This window comes from Thermobia domestica, chromosome 7 (assembly GCF_964235325.1).
Source record: "Thermobia domestica chromosome 7, izTheDome1.hap1.1, whole genome shotgun sequence".
NCBI classification, from domain to species: domain Eukaryota; kingdom Metazoa; phylum Arthropoda; class Insecta; order Zygentoma; family Lepismatidae; genus Thermobia; species Thermobia domestica.
In genome coordinates this window covers 12,006,991-12,028,973 of record NC_137460.1, presented here as the reverse complement: position 1 = coordinate 12,028,973, position 21,983 = coordinate 12,006,991, and the positions used below count along the sequence as shown (strand labels likewise).

Below are 21,983 nucleotides of genomic sequence, written 5' to 3'. Positions count from 1 at the left end.
ACACACCGACACAGATAATTCAGTAACGAACATTTTAAGTTCGCTGAAAAATCAAGAAGTATTTAATAGTTAAAATTAGTGTGTCCTCAGTTAAAAAAGAGGTTGGGAACCACTGGCTTAAGGCATTAGGACATAAGTTTTACCATCAAAACACTGATGCAGCTGTAGATCTGTCCAGAAGCGTCATTTCAGATTTTGCTTGGGGGAGGGGCAAGACCCCTTGATATAAGTAAAACTTCGCGTTTTGCACTGATTTTCAACTATTCTATTGATAAAATCTATATAAACCTCAAACTCAGAGGAGCAAATGCCCCTCCCTGCCCCCCCATAAATGACGCCCCTAGATTTGTCTAATATGTAACTGCGTTATTTTCAATATACCCAGAAGGAAGAACACTACAATGACTTTTTCCAAGGGGAAGGGTGCAAAAGTGCCGACACACAAGCGAACGCAAATATAAACAAATTGATGTGTATAATAATTGATGTAAAACAACATAATATTTCCCACACGTTTACGCACATATTACATATTCACATATTTATATTTACGTGTTGCCTATGTATGAGTAACCAAATCTAATAGACCTATGTTTTGGATATCTATTTCGAAGAACCAAATCCTTTTCGAAACTTCAAGCAGGAGGGGCAGACCCGTATCCACGGGGGGCTAGGGTGGGCCGGGGCCCCCTAAATTTTTATTGGTCCCCTAAAATTTTCATGGTAGGCTTGCAAATGAACTATAATATGGTGATGAACTATGATATGGTTGGGTCGGGCCCCCCTAACTTCTACCGGGATTTTTGGTCTGGCTACCGGCCTGGGGAGGGGGACAATGCTCTTGCTAGAGGCGACCATGGTATGTAGAAAAAAACATACTTTTGCATTGATTTTCTGGTTTACATATCAATGATACAGATGTTTTTTTTTTTCTATCCAGGACACTAAATAAATTTAGAACCTCTCTGGATATGCCTAAAGCCATCTTGTGGGAAAAAACAAATAAATGCATTACAATGGTACTTGACTGAAAAGTTGCAACACTTGTCCTTTCAACAAAATGTGAAATTGACCTTGGAAGCTACGTGATCGAGAAATCCAACAGGTTCATGTGTGACACTTTCTACACAGATTCAAGTTCTCTTTGGTAAAAGATGGCGTCCGCTTCCCGTACATGAAGAGATTTCGAAATGTGCTCTGTTTTTTCTTACTTCCAACAGCTATTATTGTTTCCTTTAATTTAAAGGAATATAATATACACGATATTTTAGCAGAATAGTGGACAGTGAAGTACGCAGAATTTCATTAAGAGTCTTCATCCCGGCGAAATTAAAATACCGCTAATTTTACAGTAATTATGTGATATCTTCAAATAGATAAAAGATAATCGAAATGTGGAACAAGAGCGCCCTAGACAATATTATTTTACATGAGAAACCGTTATCACAACTCACTTATCTGCTTTCGATTTCGAGCCATTTTGAAAATCGACATTTATTTTCGCGTTTCTAAACAGCTGAAAACGGAAAGCCACTAGGTGACTTGTGATAACGGTACCTCACGCAAAATAATATTGTCTAGGGCGCTCTTGTTCCATATTTCAATTATATTTTATCTATTTGAAGATATCACATAATTACTGTAAAATTAGCGGTATTTTAATTTCGCCGGGATGAAGATTCTTAAGGGGGCATACAAGAATTCAATTTCATATACTTTCAGGACGAGTGTGATTTTTGTATATATATACAGGGTAATAACAAAAATGTGTTACAATATTTTGGGAACAGACTCCTCACATAAAAATAAGAAGAAAAGCTCATATGGACTTGTGCTCAAAAGTGAATAGTTTCGGAGTTATAAGGTGCTGAAAACTAGGGATGCGCACGAGACGAGTCGAGACAGAATTTTCCAGACAAAATTCGAGTCGAGACACAGCTCTTCTGATAGAATATACATATATTTTTCGAGTCGAGACATCACTTTTATAGCACATTTTCGAGACGAGACAGTCTCAAATTTTGTCTCGTACGCATTGCTACACGGAGAAAAATGCATAATCCAGTCGGCATGTAAATGCTTTTTTTTTTTTTTTACTAGGTTACGCACGTTACCACATTAAGTAATGTTGTTTCATCCGTAGTACGATCTACACCACCGTCCAGCGAAAATTTTGTATTGTGGGACCACCATTTTAAATCTAGAATTAACGCCATACCTATTCCGACGGTGGTACCTTACGTATATAATGTGGTTACCACCTTCCTACGAGTGTCCCCTCTTGGTTCTTTCTAAATCTGTGACTCCCTACCTTACGAGAGTAATAAGACGTCATATCATTCTGTGAGAAGGAAAGAGAGGAAAGATGTTTTTAACACGAAATCCAGACGCCGAACTCCAGACTTGGCATGGTGTTCCCACCTTCTGTACTTTTATACATGAAATTACATTACTTAAGGAGCGCACCCGCATAAATACGATATATCCACACGGAAATCCTAGTCCTTTTTCTCTCAGTATACTGAAAACATGGAACAAGTGAATTTCAAAAGTTCATAGCTCCACTATTATGGGACCTATCGTAGTCGGTTCAAGACATTACTGAGGAACTGTTATGTGAACTATCCAAATATCCATGTTTAATAGTGCCCCAATACTTGCACACCAATTTTTAGAACAGTCAAGTGGAGAGTGATCAAGTACTCCCAAACAGCCTCTCTAAAAATGATTGTGCGAGGACCGGAGGTTCTGAAAGATGGATATTGGGATAGTTTACAAACCTATTAGTTCCTCAGTGACTAGGTTCGGTTCTATAGACCAATGGACTTATAGCAGACCTATGGACCTTTAAACCCCATCAGGAAGTCGCGGTCGGAAAGAGGGATTGCCGTCGTGGACGGTGGCGGGCCGCCGGAGGCAGCCGGCACCCATCCGCGGCGGCACGACGATCTACTTGTTCAAAGTTGCCGACCTTTTGCCGAGGCGGCAAGTGGTCAAAAATCGTAAAATAAAATGTCCTTTGCCGACTCTTTGCCAACTGTTGCCGACCGTCAGAGTCAGCAAAACAGTCGGGAAGGCCTCCTTCCGACCCTCTGCCGACTCCTTATGCCGCCTCTTTTCGATGGCGGCGCCGGTGCATTTACTGCGCCCTTAGGGCTGTTTGCCGACTGCTCGGCAAGACAACTTTCCGACGGCGGCGCCGGCGCATTTAATGCTCACTTCCGGCTGTTTGCCAACTGCTCGGCAAGGCAACTATTCGTCCCGGTCGAAAATCGCGCTGAAAGACGCCGGCGTCCGGCGCCGGCAATCTGACCGCGGCATCTGGTCGTCATTGACAAATTGCCCGACTGTAGGCGGCAGAATCCTGATGGGGAAGTTGGTAGTTAAAGTTCATTTTTTTTCACGTTTTCGGCACCCTGTAACTATTGTGAGGAATCTATTCCGAAAATATTGTAACAAACTTTTCTAACACCCTGTATATAAAAGAGAAAGGTGAACAAACATTCTAACACTGTCCACGAGAGGAGAAGTACATCTTTAAATTCGAGATGCGACCAAACATTTTCTGCAGTCTCGTAGGTACTACTAGCTCACCCAAATCTTTGATTTCAAACACTGTTTTAGTGTTACATATAATTCATACTGTAAAAAATTATAAATTGATAAAGTGGCCGCACAAAATGTAACGTGTTCATCTACGTTTAAAAAACACAAAAGTTATTACATAATATACTCCAATAAATAAATATGATTTAAATTTGTTATATCACATACTATGTGAACCTCTTATGACGCGAAAGAAGAATTTTTATCACTTCTAGATAATTATTAAGAAAAAACAATTAGGGCACAAATTTTCCACATAAATATACAAAACGAGACGAGAAATAAGTATTTGATAATCGAGACGAGACGAGACGAGACATGTATCAAATATACGAGACGAGACGAGAAAACTTTCTTTTCTGTCTCGTGTGAAACACTAGAAAATAGTTATCAACAAATCCTCGGGATTTGCATTCTCAATTTTATTAGGCCGTTTCCAGTGAGACGACCCTATATTAAGATGCAAAGCATTCTCACCTTACCTATTGCAGTTGTACACTGTTTTTCTAATACAGATGAACGTAAGATGCATAATTAATACTAAAATCTTCATTAATATGTGCTATCCAGCTTGAAATTTACCTCGAGCATTCTTCTCATGGCAAAATATTATATAGAAATGTCCCACTCTAATGTAACGTACGCCTACATTGCAACGACATCTTGTATTTTCAGTGTAATTCTAAATATATTTTCTTATATTTCTGGGCAATGTATGATTTTAAAATATGCACTAACCAGTTTGAAGAAGAAGAAGAAAATACGAAAAAGGAAAGAGAATCAAAATTGATTCTAATCTGAAGATTTGTGATAAGTTTTTGTCTTTACATTGTCATAGCAACGTTTTGTAAATAAACAATATAATTCAGGAACCATTATAAAAGGAATATACGCATAATCATGAAGGTGTGTATTTATTTCAATAAGTGTGTAAATGTCAGGAAAGCTAAACGCAACATAAACTGTTTTAAGTGATTTCATTAATATAATTTAGCTATAATTATGACTGAGGACCTGTGTATAACGAGTTACGTTATAACATTTATTTAGGAATACTTAAATACTTTCTCTGCAATAATTATAACCACTCTATCTAAGTACATTCTTCAAATGCACAAGTAAAGTAATAATTACAACATACAGGGTGGCCCAAAAGTAGGTATACACCCTTGCATTGATCAAATATAACATTCTAGCTTATGGGTTTATTTGCCACCGCTGTTCCGAGCTTAACATATAAGTAAAAAGACTTTAAGAACAAACAATAAAGAAACTAAGTCTATCTGGTGGATAACAATAAGAAATTATATAAACAGCAATAAGTTAATCAGTACCGGGCTGTATACCTACTTTTGGGCCATCCTGTATAAAGCTGTTCAAGATACAACCAGCAGCGCCATTTCAGATTTTGTCAGAGGGGAGCAAAATACTTCACCAACAAGGCCGCCCATCAGGGGGCAAGGTGGGGCGCTTGTCCCCCCTAGAGGAAATTTAACTTCGGAATATCGAAAACCCAATAGATTTTTTACATTAGTTACAGCAAAATTTGAACCTATCTTTGAAATGTCGCGTATACTTGCCCCTTTCCCTTGGAAACCACAATATGGGCGCCCTTGTTCACCAATAAATATCAAGTTTCGCGTTTTTTAGTCGGTGAACGCGTAAGCAAATGGTTTTCGTGAAATAATTCATTGTGGCAACGCTTCTGCGTCCAACAATCGGAAGGTTTCGGCTGTGGCAACTTGTCTCTCCACCTTCGAGGGAGGTACGGGAAAACACATCGACAGTAGCGCCAGCCAAGACATACTTGAAATAGAAAAGCTCAAACTATGAATGTAAGATGAACTAAAGCTATCTCCCCCCCCCCAAAAAAAAAAACCTTGCCTCCCATTTTTAGTATTCTGACTAAGGGCCTAATTTTGGAACGCCCTGTATCTTTGAAAACTACAAACTATCTCGCAAAAAAAAAAAAAAAAGCTTTGAAAATGATGTTCGCGAAGTGAGACAATGATTGGAAATCTGTTGGAAGGAAGAGTAGTGTGTTCTCAATACTTTCTCTTGCTACGCGTGTCGTCTGTAAGCAAACAACTACACTTAAAAACACTTACACATGTTAACATTTTTTTTTCTTCCCATGATCTGAATTGTTAGAAACAAAACAAGAATGAAGAAAACGAAAAGGAAATACAAAGTAGTTTAATGGCGGAGAGTTTATTTGTACTCTAGGGGTGACCAGATTAAGGAAATAACAATAATAATAACAATAAACGGAACACTCAGCAATCTGCCATAATTTGTCTAACGACCTAGTCAAGTGATTGTTGCGGTATACTGTTATTCGTACCAGTGAAGTAATGATCAGATTTGAAACCTGGTTTGCAAAATGGCCAGAATTTTAATTATTTAAGCTTATTTCAATTTTAATTTATACAGCTCTCGTCTTTGGTGCCAGCCGTCTCGGGTTCGATTCCCGACTAGGACACTCGGTCCAAAAAGTGTAAGAGTTTTTTTCAGGTCAGCCAACCTGAGTAAGGTTTCCCTGGGTTTTCCTCCATCACACCAGGCAAATGCCGAGATAATGCCTAATATACAGGTCCCAGGCCGCTTTCTTCCTTCCCTTTCCTCCGCTCAAAAAAAAAAAAAAAAATACAGAAACTACTTTTAGACATAATAGGACACATTCCCGACGCTCTTTGAACATCTCTAGATGACGTATATTCACCCGTTGTAAATATTGTGTTGTCCACGTATGTCCCAGATGTATGTACAAAATGATCAAAATGTATGTCATCACTGTTTTCGACTGTTCGCAGAGATGTCATGCTGGATATTGTTTTTACACTGTAAAAAGTAAAACAGCATTTAAACACTTTTAGTACAGATGTTGAGGGGAAAATATATCAAGTGTGTGTTTGAAAAGTGTGCTTCGTGTGTCCAAAAGCGTTCATTCTCCGAAAACAGTAGTATAACATATTTAAAACATTTCTTCGAGGCAAACAGTTCGAAAACAAAGCGATGACACACATTTTTCACATTTTGTACATACATCTGGAACATACTTTCACAACACAGTATCTACGAGGGATGAATATGTGTCACCTGCAGGTGTTCAAAGACAGTGTCCTGCTGTGTACAGTAATGTCTACAGTGTTCTACTATGACTAAAAGTAGTTTCTGTATTATTTTTTTTCAGTATAGAGAAGTAACGCTTTTGGACACGCCAAGCACACTTTATAGACTCTATTTCATTAATTTTCTCCTCAACATCTGTACTAAACGTGTTTCAATGGTGTTTTATTTTTTACGATGTCGGATAGTGTGATCGCCGAGGGACGTGACGAGCTAACATGGCCATAGATGCCAAAAGCCCAGAAATCTAATTCCTAATCCTAATCTTAGTGACGGGCTAACATGGCCATAGATGCCGAAAGCCCAGAAATCTAATCCCTAATCCTAATCTTAGTGACGGGCTAACATAGCCATAAATGCCAAAAGCCCAGAAATCTAATTCCTAATCCTAATCTTAGTGACGGGCTAACATAGCCATAAATGCCAAAAGCCCAGAAATCTAATTCCTAATTCTAATCCTTTAATTTGTACATTACCTTTAACGTGGAAGCCGATTCTGGCCTACCGACGGCGTCTGGGCCACCCAAAGATTCCTTGGTTCCACCAGGATCTCAACATCTTCGCTTGAGTATCTGCCAACTAATCACGCATTTCTGAACAGAACCCTTCAAAGTTATACAGAAATCGGCGTCGCTGTAATTTAACATTTAACAGGAATCAGGATATCATTTGTCTCTTGAATGTCACATATTTTTATGACTGAATTTTCTTGTACACTGCAAAAAATAAAGAAACTACTTTTAGATACAGTAGAACACTTTACATATTACCGACACTCTTTGAACACCTCCAGATTACACATATTCACCCCTTTTAGATACTGTGTTATCCAAATACACTGTAAAATACTCTTAGTACACACTGTAAAACAGCATTTAAACACTTTTAGTACAGACGTTGAGCGGGAAATAAATAAAGTATCTGTTTAAAAAGTATGATTTGTGTGTCCAAAAGCGTTCATTCTCCGAAAACAGTTGTCTAGTATGACATATAACAATTCTTCTTGGCAAACAGTTCGAAAATAAAGTGATGACATACATTTTACACATATATCTGGAACATTCTTTGGACAACACAGTCTTTACAACTGAAGGTGTTCAAAGAGTGTCAGTTATGCGTAAAGTGTCCTACTGTATCTAAAAGTAGTTTCTATATATTTTGCAGTGTATGTTCAAGATGTACGTGCAAAATGTATGTCATCACTTAGTTTTCGAACTGTTTGCCAAGAAGAAGTGTTTTAAATATGTCATACCAGATACTGTTTTTGGAGAATTAACGCTTTTGGACACGCGAAGCACACTTTATAAACACTATTTCATCAATTTTCCCCTCAATATCTGTACTAAAAGTGTTTGAATGGTGTTTTATTTTTTACAGTGTAGAAAGGATTGACCTTTCCTTCAAACAACTGTAAAAGTCAATACAAAAAAACTAGTATTGTACGTAACTACGAGTCGAAAACGGGAGTTTATTATTATTATTATTATTATTATTATTATTATTATTATTATTATTATTATTATTATTATTATTATTATTATTACATGTATTTTAAGTTTCAAACCACACAGAAATAAAGAAAGAACAATTTACATACTTTCATGTCCAGTATTAGGAATAGGTGTTTATTGTTTGTTTCTTCTTTCTCTCTTTCTACAAACATATTATTCTCTTTTCATGTCTTATCATAGGTGTCTTTTAACCCGTACTTGTTATTTTGTAGTACGTACAATGGTTGCGCCAGACTTCTGTCCATGGTTTCGCACAATATTGAAATATATTTTCCAAATGATGTATTAATTGTAATGCAAGTGAATTTCAATGTATTTCTCAAGCAAAAAAGTTAATTGAATTGTGCAAATTTGTAATGTATTCCCTAAATTATAAATTCTTAACTGTAATGTAAGATATTTCAATGTATCTCTCAATTGAAACATTAAATGTAATGTGCGCAAATTCTAAGTTATCTCGCAAGTGAAACGATAATGACACGTGCAAATTGTAAGTTATCTCGCAAGGAAAACGTTCATTGTAACATGTGCATATTGTAAGTTATCCCAGAAGTGGAACGTTAATTGTAACATGTGCAAATTATAAGTTATCCCGCAAGTGATGAAACGATACTTGTAACACGTGCAAATTGACAGTTATCTTGCAAGTGAAAAGTTAATTGTAACACTTTCAAATTGTAAATTATCTCGCAAGTGAAATCTTTATTGTAACATGTGTAACTTGTACAAGTTAACTCGCAAGTGAAATGTTAATTGTAACACGTGCAAAATGTAAGTTATCTCGTAACTGAAACGTTTATTGTAACAGGTGCAAATCGTAAGTTATATCGCAAATGAAAAGTTACTAGGAATGCACACAAAATTGTAATATATTTTCCTAATGTTAAATTAATCATAATTGTGCTAAGTGTAGACATATTCTTCAATATACTCGTTAAACGTTAATTGAATTGTGTCAATTGTAGTTACCCCGCAAGTAAAAAGTTAAATTAAATTTCGGCGAATTATAAATTAGGTTCTCCAAGTGAAAAGTTAAGTGTAATGCATGGAATCTATAATCTATCTCCCAAATGAAAACCAACACATTTGCTTAAGCATGACCAAACGTGTCGTGAATTTCTAAGTGTATATTAGTGTTTAAAATGTCAATACTTTAAATATTAGTGTTTAAAATCCCAACAAAGATATTCCAAAGTTTATGATTTTCTAAGTGTACCAAAGTAAAAAAAAAATGTTGGAAATTCCTCGTCTTTAGTAACGGATTCTTTAAATATTTCAATGGAAAAAAATCAGTGTTTGAATATGATTTGGCCATTTTTTAAGAAACTTTTTTAGTTCATTGCTTAACATGTCCAAAAATATTTTGAAAAGTTGTAAGTAAACAAAAAGAAATGTCTAGAATGCCTGCTACCAGTGGTTAAGAGGAATTATCCTAAGAAACTTTATACGTACCTGAACTTTAAAATGTGTACAGTGGATATACAGACAGAGAAACCATTTTTAAACAGAGTTAGAACACTTAACACATAACCATTTACAAGTCTTTTCTGTACTGTAAAAAAAAATAAAGTATAATTTAAACACTTTTAATACAGATGTTGAGACGATCGATGAAATAGTGTTTATAAAGTGTGCTTCGTGTCTGAAAGCGTTACTTCTCTAAAAACAATATCTAGTATGAAATATCTAAAACACTTCTTGTCGGGAAACACTTGTGAAACAAAGTATTGACACATTTTGCAAATACATCTGGGACATACTTGGAAAACACAGTATCTGAAACAGGTGAATATGTGTAATCTGGAGGTGTTCAAAGAGTATCGGTAATGTGTAAAGTGTCCTCCTGTTTCTCAAAGTAGTTTCTTTCTTTATTTTTTTTATTTTTATTATTTTATTTTTACTTTTTATTTATTTATTTTTTTGCAATGTGCCGGTATACTCATTGAATACATCTGAAGTTCAGATACATTTTGAACACTATTGGGCAGTTGACTGTTAGAAGACATTCTGGACACTTTTTATACACTAATGGAACACTACATAACATTTTTAGACGGAAAAGTCGTTTCTGAAAATAAAAAATGTCCTCTTTTCTGTGTTGAAAAGAGTATTATTTGCCATATTCTACGAAGTGTGTTCGATTGTTTATTTATTAATCAACATAGTTCTATCTACTTGTGAAGCTATTTTACACTGAAACTGGAAACAGTTAATTAATAATGAAGAAATAATTAGGAATAAGGCAGAGATAACTAAACGTTAAAAGTCATACATCATCTTGATGGAGTTGAGGAAAAGGCCTGGAAAAACTTCACCAAGGATGGACAGTCGCTGAATTGTGAAGTGAAAACTATTATTCTTAGAAAGGGATACCTTCAATAACGAGCCATATTTTCAATGAACTTAAAAAGTTCGTTACTGAATTTTCTCTCTCTCTCTCTCTCTCTCTCTCTGTGTGTGTGTGTGTGTGTGTGTGTGTGTGTGTGTGTGTGTGTTATCTGCCAATTTCTCGATTTTGATCCCTCCATTGGATAGAGCATCTTATCTGAGAATATGATGGAATTTTTCGCGTCACTCTTACCATTTCCGAGATATTGGCAAAAAAAAAAAAAAAAAAAGTTCCGATTTCGTGAAATTTAAGGAGCCATATCTCGGGAACCATAAGTCATAGAGAGGCGATATTTGTGTTGATCAATACCTAAGAGGATGGTGAACATTTTGGTACCAAATAGTAACCAGTGGCCAGTGGTACCCCCCTCATGTCCATGACGCACCTTCCCCTCAATTGTCTATCCGTAGGTGTTCTTCCATGAAAAAAAAAATTTGTCGATTAATTTTTACACCGCCTCAAACATTTTTATATAGATTTTTATCCCCCCAAATATTTCAATGACGCAGTTTGCGTCATAGCCCCCCTTGTGAGCACCCCTGCCAGTGGCCACTGGTCAAATGTCCACCGTTCCCCACATATTGGGGAAAAAATCGGATTTCGGGAAGTTTAAGGAACCATATCTCGGAAACCGTAAGTCATAGAGATTTGATACTTTGAGAATTTTTCAATTTTGAGCATGTGTTAGTAAAGCAACATATCATTGAACGTTTTAACAGAACTCTTAAACAAAACATGTGGAAAAAATTTTGTACTCAAGGAAATTATAAATGGATAGATATATTATAAGAATTGTTTAATGAGTATAATATTAAAGTACATAGAGCAATTAGTATAAAACCTGTAGAAGTTAATAAGAAAAAAATAATTCTTTTCAAGTTACTTCTGGAAATGCTCTTATTGCTGGTTAGTATTATTGAATTGAATGTTGAATGAAATAAAATGAAATGAGTACGGTTGTTGCCCTCCGAAGCCTTAAGATTAGTGTAAAGGGACAAGTTTTGCCGATAGATGTCACTACAGTCTTCGTATCTCTCCCATGTATTTTTTTACCTTTCACGAAAATTTACAATTTCTCTTATAAATTTCAACCTAGAGACTTCAAATTTTTAGAGAAGGAACTTCATAACCTATTAAAGGGAACAATCCGTGCCGATTTTTTATTTAGAATTTTCTTCACTGTTGAAACAGTTCCATTGTTAAAGGTTTGGGTATCCATTTCAACAATCAAGCCATTTCAACAATTTAGATTTAGTCCGGCTTAGGGATGACATCTCATACTCGCTCTTAGAAGGCTCACTAATTGATGGACTAGTTATCTGTTCCAAATCCATTTCTTTTGTCGAATATTCATGCTCATTCTCTGTGTCAGTGTCTACATCTAATGTGTCACTAACTGTTAGAGAAACGTCACCATCATATTTGCTTGCTATCATTGCAAGCAATGTACCTGCAAATGTCTTCTCTTCTACCACATTCTCACTCATGACACTATATTTTCCCACGACTGCTTGATTTAAAATGTTGACTACGTTTATCGGATTAAATGTTCGCATTTTATGCATAGAACGAATGTTTCACTGGTCCAACAAATGCGTTCGTGCCGAACGTCACACGCCTGTCCGCACCAAAATTGCTGTACTACTACCGTTTGTCATTCGAAGACAGGTACCATACACCTCACTGCACACCCATGTTGAATTGCCTAGGAAAGCATTCTAAATTCTGCGTGCTATGTCTTAAAACCCTAAACAACAGTAAAGTCAAAGGAACTAATTGCTTTGTCAGTTTTTAATAATACGGAGTACAATATTGGGGAAATTCACCCCATTCCCATAGAGTATTTTAAACATAAAAAAGAGCCATACATATCATTGTGAATGTTAAAGCAAATGAATAAACAAGTCCCAAAATGAATTTCTTGAGTTGTCAAGTACGTAATTTAAATACGAGTAATAAATAAATCCTCGGACTTTAAGGAAGACCTGCTATAATTAGTTACTTATCACAGTTTTAATATGAGAACTAGTCTTGCCCTTATTATAAGCGAGTGTTTTATCGTTAAAGGTGGAAAGATACAGATATTTAATTATTTAATATTGAAAGAAAAAGAAAGAAAGAGGCTTGTTTAATGGATTGCAACTTGGTATCGAATCTTGTAATAATCTTTATTGCCATCTATTCGTAGCAGGTGTGTATGCACTATCTTATCACTAATAGCAGAACGGACACAAGAAAAGTGAATTCCAAGTTTCCAGGTGTATCTTCTTCTAAGAATAGGCTGTGAACTGATAATTTAAATCCACTTCATTGTTCAATGCGTCAGCAATAAATCGATTTTATTTAAACATACTGAAAATAAATACATTAAAGTATTTTAACTTCGTAATATGCATGGTAAATTATAGGTTGTCAAGTATGAGTATTGGAAAAGAATTCAATATTCTGCAATAATGAGGGTCTTTGTGTAAGGTTTCAAGATTGGAGAAGAAAAATTAACACACTATAATGGACCATGTAAAATTGCCTAAAATAGAATTTTGGTTTGATTCAGTTTAACGTCCCACACTTATATCTGCTACGCTAAAGGAAACGTGGACCTATTGATTATAGTAGAATCCAAACCATTTTGGTCGTTCAACTAATATACACCAGTATATATATTTTTTCTAATATACAGTATATCCGAACAAACCCTTTGGTATTCTCTGCTCGTCAGTACTATTAAACATGTGTTTCATCGATCACCAGTCTATTCCTTCGCACTTCGAAATAGGTATAATTTGTAGCATGCTGCTTTCAATTTTTCACTAAAGGCATTTCAATTTAATTAACGATTTCTCTCATTAGGCTCAAGATCTGATTGGTATCGTGGCTATTGTACATCAAGTGACTACCACTACATTAGTTAAAACCCTGCAAGTGCTCGGTTTCATAACACATCTGACTCGCACAGTTTTTATATGTTCGTGTGGGTTAGAGAGCTCTTAACTCTGACGTAAAAACAGATATGTAAACTTTGGTTACGGAAATGGATTCAGGAGTAAATTCCAGTGCTATTTGATACCCCACATGACCCCCTTGCCATATATCACATTTGACTGCGATTCAATATGGCGCCTTTCAAGATGGCGATCATACACTGGAAGTACTCCCACATATAGATGCTCTATTTCGGTTTACAATACTGAAGTCAGGTCTATCAAAAGCTTTTTTTCATTTTTGTACCAAAAGGGTATTCTTGGACATTGCCTACTAGATTTCAAGATGGCGTCCGTATAGCAGCTCAATGAAGCATTTGCGCATCGAGTGACTATTACTACGTTACTTAGCAACTCGAACTGAATTTTGTCAATAATTTTAATCAAAATTTAACTCTCACAGTTTATGGACCTTCCTCGTTAGATCAGTGGGCGGGCCAATTACAGAGCACTAAATGGCGTCGCGGGCCTCACTGTAGGTATATCATTTTTACGACAATTGAATAGTATAGTATTAAATGATGGAACATCTTCATCGTAATTTACATCACAATATCACAAAACAGCTGTTATACTGGTAACCAAAATACTGTATTTACTCACTAAAGTGGAGCAGAATAATGTATTTAAAACTTTGTCGGTACATCTAGCAATACATATACCGAGGGAAATTTCCCCCAAGTACCTACGCTTGCCAAGTGCTTGTCTTCAAGGCGTTACTACGTTTCGCACTGTGTGATCGATGGGAAATTTCCAGTTCACTCTTAACAGGTTTTGTAAAAAGAAAAATTGTAATTATTGTTTTCAATAACTGAAAAGCGGGCCGGAAGACAGGGTTAGGCGGGCCGCATATGGCCCGCGGGCCGGCTGTTGGACACGGCTGCTCTACAGCATGTTCAATCGTCCTAGTGTAAGTTGAATTTTTGGTAATTTAACCAATTATTGCATCGCCTCGGCTTCTGCTCATACACTATAACGCATACCGTTCGCTCTGGCATTTCTCTTTTTTCTTAGGACCGCTTCAGTGAGCCGAGAGCTTGGTTAGTTGGGATTCGGGAAGTGCCGTGCCGTGGAAAATCAGCGCCCGGGGCGAGAGTATACGACGGCGCCCCTATACATATATTCAAAGCAATTTTTCCTATATTTTTTTCTCCCGAAATTTTCGCCCCTTACTTTGGCGACCGGGGCCGTGGGCCCGCTCGCCCCCCCCTCCCACGGCACGGCCCTGGACTCGGATAATCTACACTGAGAAAAATTCGTTATTCGGAGAGCGATATATTGTACAAATATACAGGATCTTTATGTTTACTATAGAAATCAGTACGAGCATATCTCATCCATATGCTACTTGCGTGCTGCCTTTTTATTTCGTTAGATATTACATCATGCCGTTGATGGATGTCTGACATCTAACAGTTTTCCGTATATTACACACGTATACATATGTTACATACGTCAGCTATATATTACATACGTCAATCTGTATGTGGGATCCTGAACCCCTGTATACAGTTCTTTCGTTCGTATGGAAAGTACGTTTACTGGGAACATTAATGCGGAAAGTACGTATAAAATATACTTTTCTCGTTATACGTTTGGTGTATATTATGTCCAAAAACTACAGGATTTACACATGTAACCTACGTTTTTACGTACCTCACATATGATTTTTTTCAGTGTGTACAGATCATTGGCGGATCCAGGATATGATCAAGGGAGGGGCTAAACCATAATTTGCAGCTTTATCCAGTGTAAAGCAGGATTGAAGCCCATTTTATCCAGTGTATACCTGAGCGTCAAGCTCCTATAGCCCCCCCCTTGGATCCGCGCCTGAACACAATGTTTCCACCGCAAACTTATTTGGTCTGGGATCAAACCAGCGACCCCTCAAAACAGGGATGGGAGCTCTACTACTGTACATTACGCTCTGTAATTCGAAATATTGGCCCACATAGGAACCAAATATGGTCGCTACGAAAAAGAAAATAAATACTACTGTAAATGCTTTTTAATTATGCGTTTGGAGAAGGCAGGATGGACAATATTCACTAGTTGGTACGACAAAACGTATAGAGGTACTGAGAAAAATGTACATGATTTGCAAAGAGGGTCAGAAACTGGTAGGAGCACTCTATGTGAGAAGCAAACCTAATTATTTCTTTAAAAAAAAGTGTGGTAAAAAAAAGTTCACCCTTGTAGTCAAGCAAGTGATATCAAGTTGCATTCAAGAAAATTTGATGTTGAGTCAGGGTCGTGAGGATGTTAGAGAGCCACTTGAAATAATATGACAGAATTTAAGCCAAACCAAACTTATATGCAGTGGCGAATCCAGGAGGGGTCGATCGGGGCGATCGCCCCCCAGAAGAGGAAACTTTTTTAAATTTTATATATAAATAAAATCCATCCCAGAGTTTTGAGCTGTTAAAAGTAGCTCTAAGTATAAGTATTACAACCCACCGCCCCACCCCAGAAGTCCGTCCTGGATCCGCCCCTGCTTGTATGGTCGAATTTGGCTGCTAAATACGTCCGGTGAAAATTTGCATACTTGTCAATAGGGTCATAGAACACACAAAGGTATATAAATAGGTGGACTCATAAAGCTTAGCTTTCATAAAGAAAACAGTATTTCCTTTTTAACGTCCCACGAGTATGCCTGTTAGGCTAAGGGAGATGATGATCAAGCAAGTGTATGCTGCATAATTGGTAGAATGAAAATGTGGAAGGAAAACGGGAGTACCTCTAGAACATCGTTTCCCAACCTTTTTCAACTTACGGCACACTACGAGTGTTACTTGGATTCTCGCGGCACACTTATAGATATTATTATTTGTAAATATAAAGCACACTTGTATTTTTTCTGTGATTATTGATCTTGTCACAGAGAAGAAACCTCCATCGCTGTTTTTCACCGTGGTAAATCATTATGCTTATTTTTCATTCTAATTTAAAAATAGAAAACAATTGCAATGAAATATTGGATTCAGATTTTTAAAAATAGGCTTTCTTTTTAAAAACTGTATCCAACCTTTTACTAAGAAGGAAGATCACTAAATAACGAACGAACAAACAAATCTCTTTTACTTTTAAAACACAAATGTAGGTAATTTGTCAAAATGATTGAATGATATTTTGAATTTTCAAGTTACGAAATAGTCTGCAACAATAAAGAAACAATAATGGTCATAACAATGATAACACATACTTTTTTCAACATTAGAAATGTACAGAATAGTAACACGGTATGAAACTTATAATTGTAGATTCATAGTAGAGTTTCATAATCATGTGAAATACAAATATACATTTTTCCCTACGTTTTGCAATTTGATTGCTATAAAATTAATAATTTTGTTTCGATTCCTCGCAGCACACCAGCAGCCCATTGGGAAACGCTGCTCTAGAAAATCCACAATGTTGTCCACTACAAACTTACTGGACCGGGGATCAAACTACGGACTCCACACACCAAAGGTAAGCACTCTACCAATTTGCCACTGTATCCCCCCTTCCAAACAATACAGAGGACTCAGTTGTGAAATTAGAAGTCTTAAGAGAACGAAAACGGAAAACTCGAAGAAAAAAAGAAAGTATCAATTATAGAACTAGAGGGATCATAAAACATAAAATAACGTGACAACGTGATAAATAACGTAAAATAAAGTGATGGATACAAATAGTATGACACAGACCACCGCAGAGGCGGATCCAGGACCGACTTCTGGGGGAGGCGGTGGGTTGTCATACTGCTACTTTTAAGGGCTCCAAACTTTGGGATGGGTCTTATATATATATATATATATATATATATATATATATATATATATATATATATATATATATATATATATATATATATATATATATATATATATATGTAAGAAAGCTTCCTCTTCTGGGGGGAGCGATTGCCCCGATCGCCCTCCCCCTGGATCCGCCCCTGGACCACCGCGGACTATCTTTCGCGATTTGATGGTTGGCCACCCCTGCTATCGACATCTATTACTGTGACTGACAGACTAAGACATTTATCTTCGAATTACTACAAAATAAAAAGAGAACTGGACCCGCTGGATTTGCTGTTACCTTAATATGGACATAACTTGTAAATATATTCATAATAAATGCTTCATATGTATTTTCGGAACAACCGTGTAAAATAGCTATTCTATAAATATCACTGAATAAATTGCGACATTGATTTCTAAGTAGATGCACCCATTAAAGAAAAACCAGTCAAGAGATTTAAGGAAAAAAAAAATAAAGAGAAGGTGGAATGTAGTTCTGAGAGCTTCCTCAACAAGTCAGTTGTCTTGTTAATTGCAGTTGGTAATCTACAACAACAAAGAAAGAGAAAGAGAGATAGATATGCAATTGGTGTGTGCTTTACATGGAAGCCCTTTTTCCACTGTGGGAAAACCGAGTATTAAAACGTACAAGATTTTCTCTCAAAGGTGGGAGTAAATAACGAGCTTTCGAAAGTGACCTAATAAAGGGGAATAGCGTAATGTTTTCTTCTTTGGCGCTTTTTTTTTCTTTTTGTGTCACTGTTACGGGATTCCAAGACGCTTTGCTACTCTCTTTTGGTCTTCTGGTGTGGTTTGTTGATTGTGAATAGACCAGAAGTGAAGCAAAACACGCTTTTAATTGCATTGTAGTCACTGCGCTGGTATCATCTCTTCGCATGCGACGCGACGGAATGGATTTGCTTTCATTTGTGAAATTTGTGGTTGTACCTGTATTATTTGTTTTAACTACGGCGGACTACAAATCTTACAAAGGGTAGGTACTGTTTATTTTTATTTTGTTTCAAACATTATTTTGCACAATTGTACTTTTATATATATTAAAAAATATATTACAGTCGGAGTGTGATCAATTTCTTTGCCTGAGAAAGTTGTTCTTTGGAATTTTAACGTGCCTTTTAAAAGCATGCACAATTAACGTGAGATCCGAGCTACATTAACTCTTACCGGGAGTCGAATTGAGTCCTTCGCAACTGAAGAGACATTGAGAAAATTGTGTCGTTAAAATTTTAGGAGATCGCGAAAACAATAGTTGGATCATTTAAATGGGATCACGATACAGTTGCCTCCTACGAAGCAATAGCTTTGGTCGTCTCGTCTCGTCAAGAAATAACGTCTTGATAGTGGTCTCGTCTTAAAAAATGTGTCTGCTTCTACTGGTTTGGGGGCCGCAGTGGCTCAGTGGTAGAGCTTTCAGCTTTGGTGCTTAGGGTCCCTGGTTCAATCCCCCTCAAGCCAAATGAACTCTGTGGTGGACAAACACCGTGTGCGTAAGTTTTCTCGGAGTTCTTCCGTTTCCTCCCACTTTCATCACACCACTATTTCATTCATTCATTTCTCATTATCACCGTTAGCCTACACGGCATAATCGTAAGACGTAAAATTGAAAAATTTCATTCTTTTTTTAATTTCTACTTATCTCGAAAAAGGTTTCGTGAAAATGATGGCTAGTCTCGGACAGTACCGTATCTGTTTCCATTGAAAAAGCGTCATCTTGTCTCCAAGGTATCCTGAAAATATATTGTCTCACAGAGTGTGTCTATGTCTTTTGGAAAAGTGCTGTCTCGTCTCGAAAAAGTGCGTAAAAGTGATGTCTCGTCTCGAAAAGCTTGTCTGTTTCTATTGTAAGTGCATTGTCTTGTCTCGGAAAGAATATGTGTTTCTACTGGAAGTGCGTCATCTCGTCTCGGAAAGTGTACTTGCTTCTATTGTAAGTGCATCGTCTCGTCTCGAAAAGGTACCATTAAAGTTGTCTTGTCTCAGAAAGCATGACTGTTTCTATTGTGAGTACATCGTCTCGTCTCGGAAAGTGTATCTGTTTCTATTGGAAGTGCGTCGTCTCGTCTCGGAAAGTGTATCTGTATTGGTTTGGTCTCGTCTCAAAGAGTTCGTGAAAGTTATGTCTTGTCTTGTATCTCGTCACGAAAATTTTGCCTCATCTTGCGAGCATCCTTATCTAGCTCACAACTTAAAAGAAAATAAATAGAAACTATAATTTATACAATGAAAACACCAGGGGCGGATCCAGGACGGACTTCTGGGGGGGTGCGGTGGGTTGTAATACTACTACTTAGAGCTACTTTTAAGAGCTTCAAACTCTTGGGTGAGTTTTATTTGTATATAAAATCAGAAAGTTTCCTCTTCTGGGGGGGACCATCGCCCCCCCCCCCCCCCGGACCCGCCACTGGAAAACACTTTAAATAATATCGTAACATCAGTGTTGAGCTGAAGCATTTAGTAAATTTAAAATTAGTGGTCTACTGATTCTGGGGAAGAGAGGAAGATTTTTGAGGAATTCTTACCACGTTACACTGGCTGAAATGCACGCAATACCAGTCCTTCATCGACTCTTGCGACACGAAATTTAATACTTTTATTACAGTGCACAGAGGTGATGTGAATTAGGAGAGACAATAAAGAAGTCACATTGTTTTTCAATTTTCTTCAGTTACACGTAATTGAAATACCCATGAAATTAGCTAACAGGTAGGGAAAAGTATTAACTTGAACTCCCTGGCTCCGATGAAGCGAAGCTCTATGAGCGGATAGAAGGAGACGTAGAATTGGATGATACATAATCAGTGGAACAGACCTCTGGTGCGTGAGGTCCCTGGTACGATCCCGGCCAAGTAAGCTTGTGGTAGACCATATCGTGTCCGTAGGTTTTCTCGTTTCCTCTCACTTTCTCATTCCACCAAATCTTCCATTATCATTCACTTGCTTCAGTTATCGTCTCCCTTAGCCTAATGGACATAGTCGTAGAACGTTAAACTCAAAGATTTCATTTCATTTTCATCAGAGGATCAGCTCCGAGACGTCATTATCTCTGGTTTTCTGAACCAGAGTTCGCTATCTCTTAATTTAAGTAGAGAAATCCCGATTGTCTCTTGATGCTAGGTCAACAGGGAAAGTTTTAGTGCTCCCACCGGAAATAGAACCAGGGACTTCGTACACTGAAGTAGCACGCACTAACAAATCAGCTCAAACAAAAGGTCAGTATTATTTTTAAAATCTTTAAAAACCTTGCACTTTAAAATCCAGACAGTGAATTTTGATACGTTTACTAACAAATGAAAAAAAATGAATTATTTGAGTTTAACGTTCCACGATTAAGTGCTTTAGGCTAAGGGAGACGGATGATTAAAAGAAATAAATGAAGATGAAAGAATTTGTGGGATGAGAAAGAGGGAGGAAACGGGAGTACCCCAAGAAAATGTACACACAGCTTGTATACCAATTCACGCTTTCCCCTCATACTTATTCTGTCTATCAATACAAAACTTGGTACACACATTTCTTATTCCCTATAGTATTTTTCGAGATACATTTGGATTATGTGTTTTTACCCGGGGCCACTCCAGAGGGGTCCGAAGTTGATGGAAGGGATTTCTGGAGGGAACATGCCCGACATTCTCCCAGTTTGCTCTGTTCAAGTACGTTAAGGGTCACAATATGTAGCACGTCTGGAAGAATTATTTCATGCTGAAGAGAATGAACTATAAACCATGACTTTCCAATGAACAGTGTTGATGCAAAGCTATTTCACTGCGAGTCAACGGTTTTCTTTATACTAACTAGGGATGGCCAGAACCGGTTCCTAGTGGAACCGGTTTTCGGGTGTGAACGGATCCGGTTCTAGAAGATCCGGTTCCGGAACCGGTTTTTCGGATCCAGGTCTGGAACCGGTTCTTCGGATCCAGGTCTGGAACCGGTTTTCGGATCCAGGTCTGGAACCGGATCCAGAACCGGTTCTGAAATCCGGATCTCCAAGAACCGGTTCCTCGTGGAACCGGTTCCGCTGGAACCGAAACTTTATGACCATCCCTACGCTAAACCCGAGCTGCTGGCAGGCTGTGAACAGTATGCTAGATGAAATGTTGGAAGCGACAGGCAGGCGCCCAGGCGGCAGCAGCTTGTCTTATTTGGCTAAATGAACTGGGTAACTGGCAAACTCATTGGCTAAACAGGAAAACTGGCCAACTAATTTGGCTAAACACCCACTGGTGGACCAAATTTTTTTTTATGGGGGCACAAGCGGGTCTGAGCGGGGAAGGCACAAGCGCACGGTCCTCTTTGCATTTCTTTTGAAGGGAGCTTTGTGCCTCCTTTACGGGTCTTTGGGGGCTTTCGGATCCAGGTCTGGAACCGTTCTGGAACCGGGTTTTCAGATCCAGATCTGGAACCGGTTCTTAAGATCCGGTTCTGGAACCGGGTTTTCGGATCCAGGTCCGGAACCGGTTCCTAAGATCCAGTTCTGGAACCGGTTCCTAAGATCCAGGTCCGGAACCGGTTCTGAACACCGGATCTCCGAGAACCGGTTCCTCGTGGAACCGGTTCCGCCGGG

At 37.6% G+C, this 21,983-nt stretch overlaps 1 protein-coding gene and 1 long non-coding RNA gene across 2 annotated transcripts in view; both read left to right on the top strand.

Annotated features, from left to right (window-relative positions):
• Nucleotides 1-4,391: 4,391 nt before the first annotated feature.
• Nucleotides 4,392-9,191, top strand: LOC145688828 (uncharacterized). The gene is made up of 2 exons (XR_014131996.1): nt 4,392-4,512; nt 8,427-9,191. It is a non-coding gene; the product is annotated as an uncharacterized LOC145688828 (long non-coding RNA).
• Nucleotides 9,192-17,983: 8,792 nt separating this feature from the next.
• Nucleotides 17,984-21,983, top strand: part of LOC145689855 (carboxypeptidase B-like) — a 107,069-nt gene continuing 103,069 nt past the window's right edge. Inside the window, exon 1 of the mRNA XM_081764119.1 lies at nt 17,984-18,395. Coding sequence (XP_081620245.1) covers nt 18,298-18,395 — 98 coding nt within the window. The 5' untranslated portion in view covers nt 17,984-18,297. The remainder of the gene's footprint in view (nt 18,396-21,983) is intronic.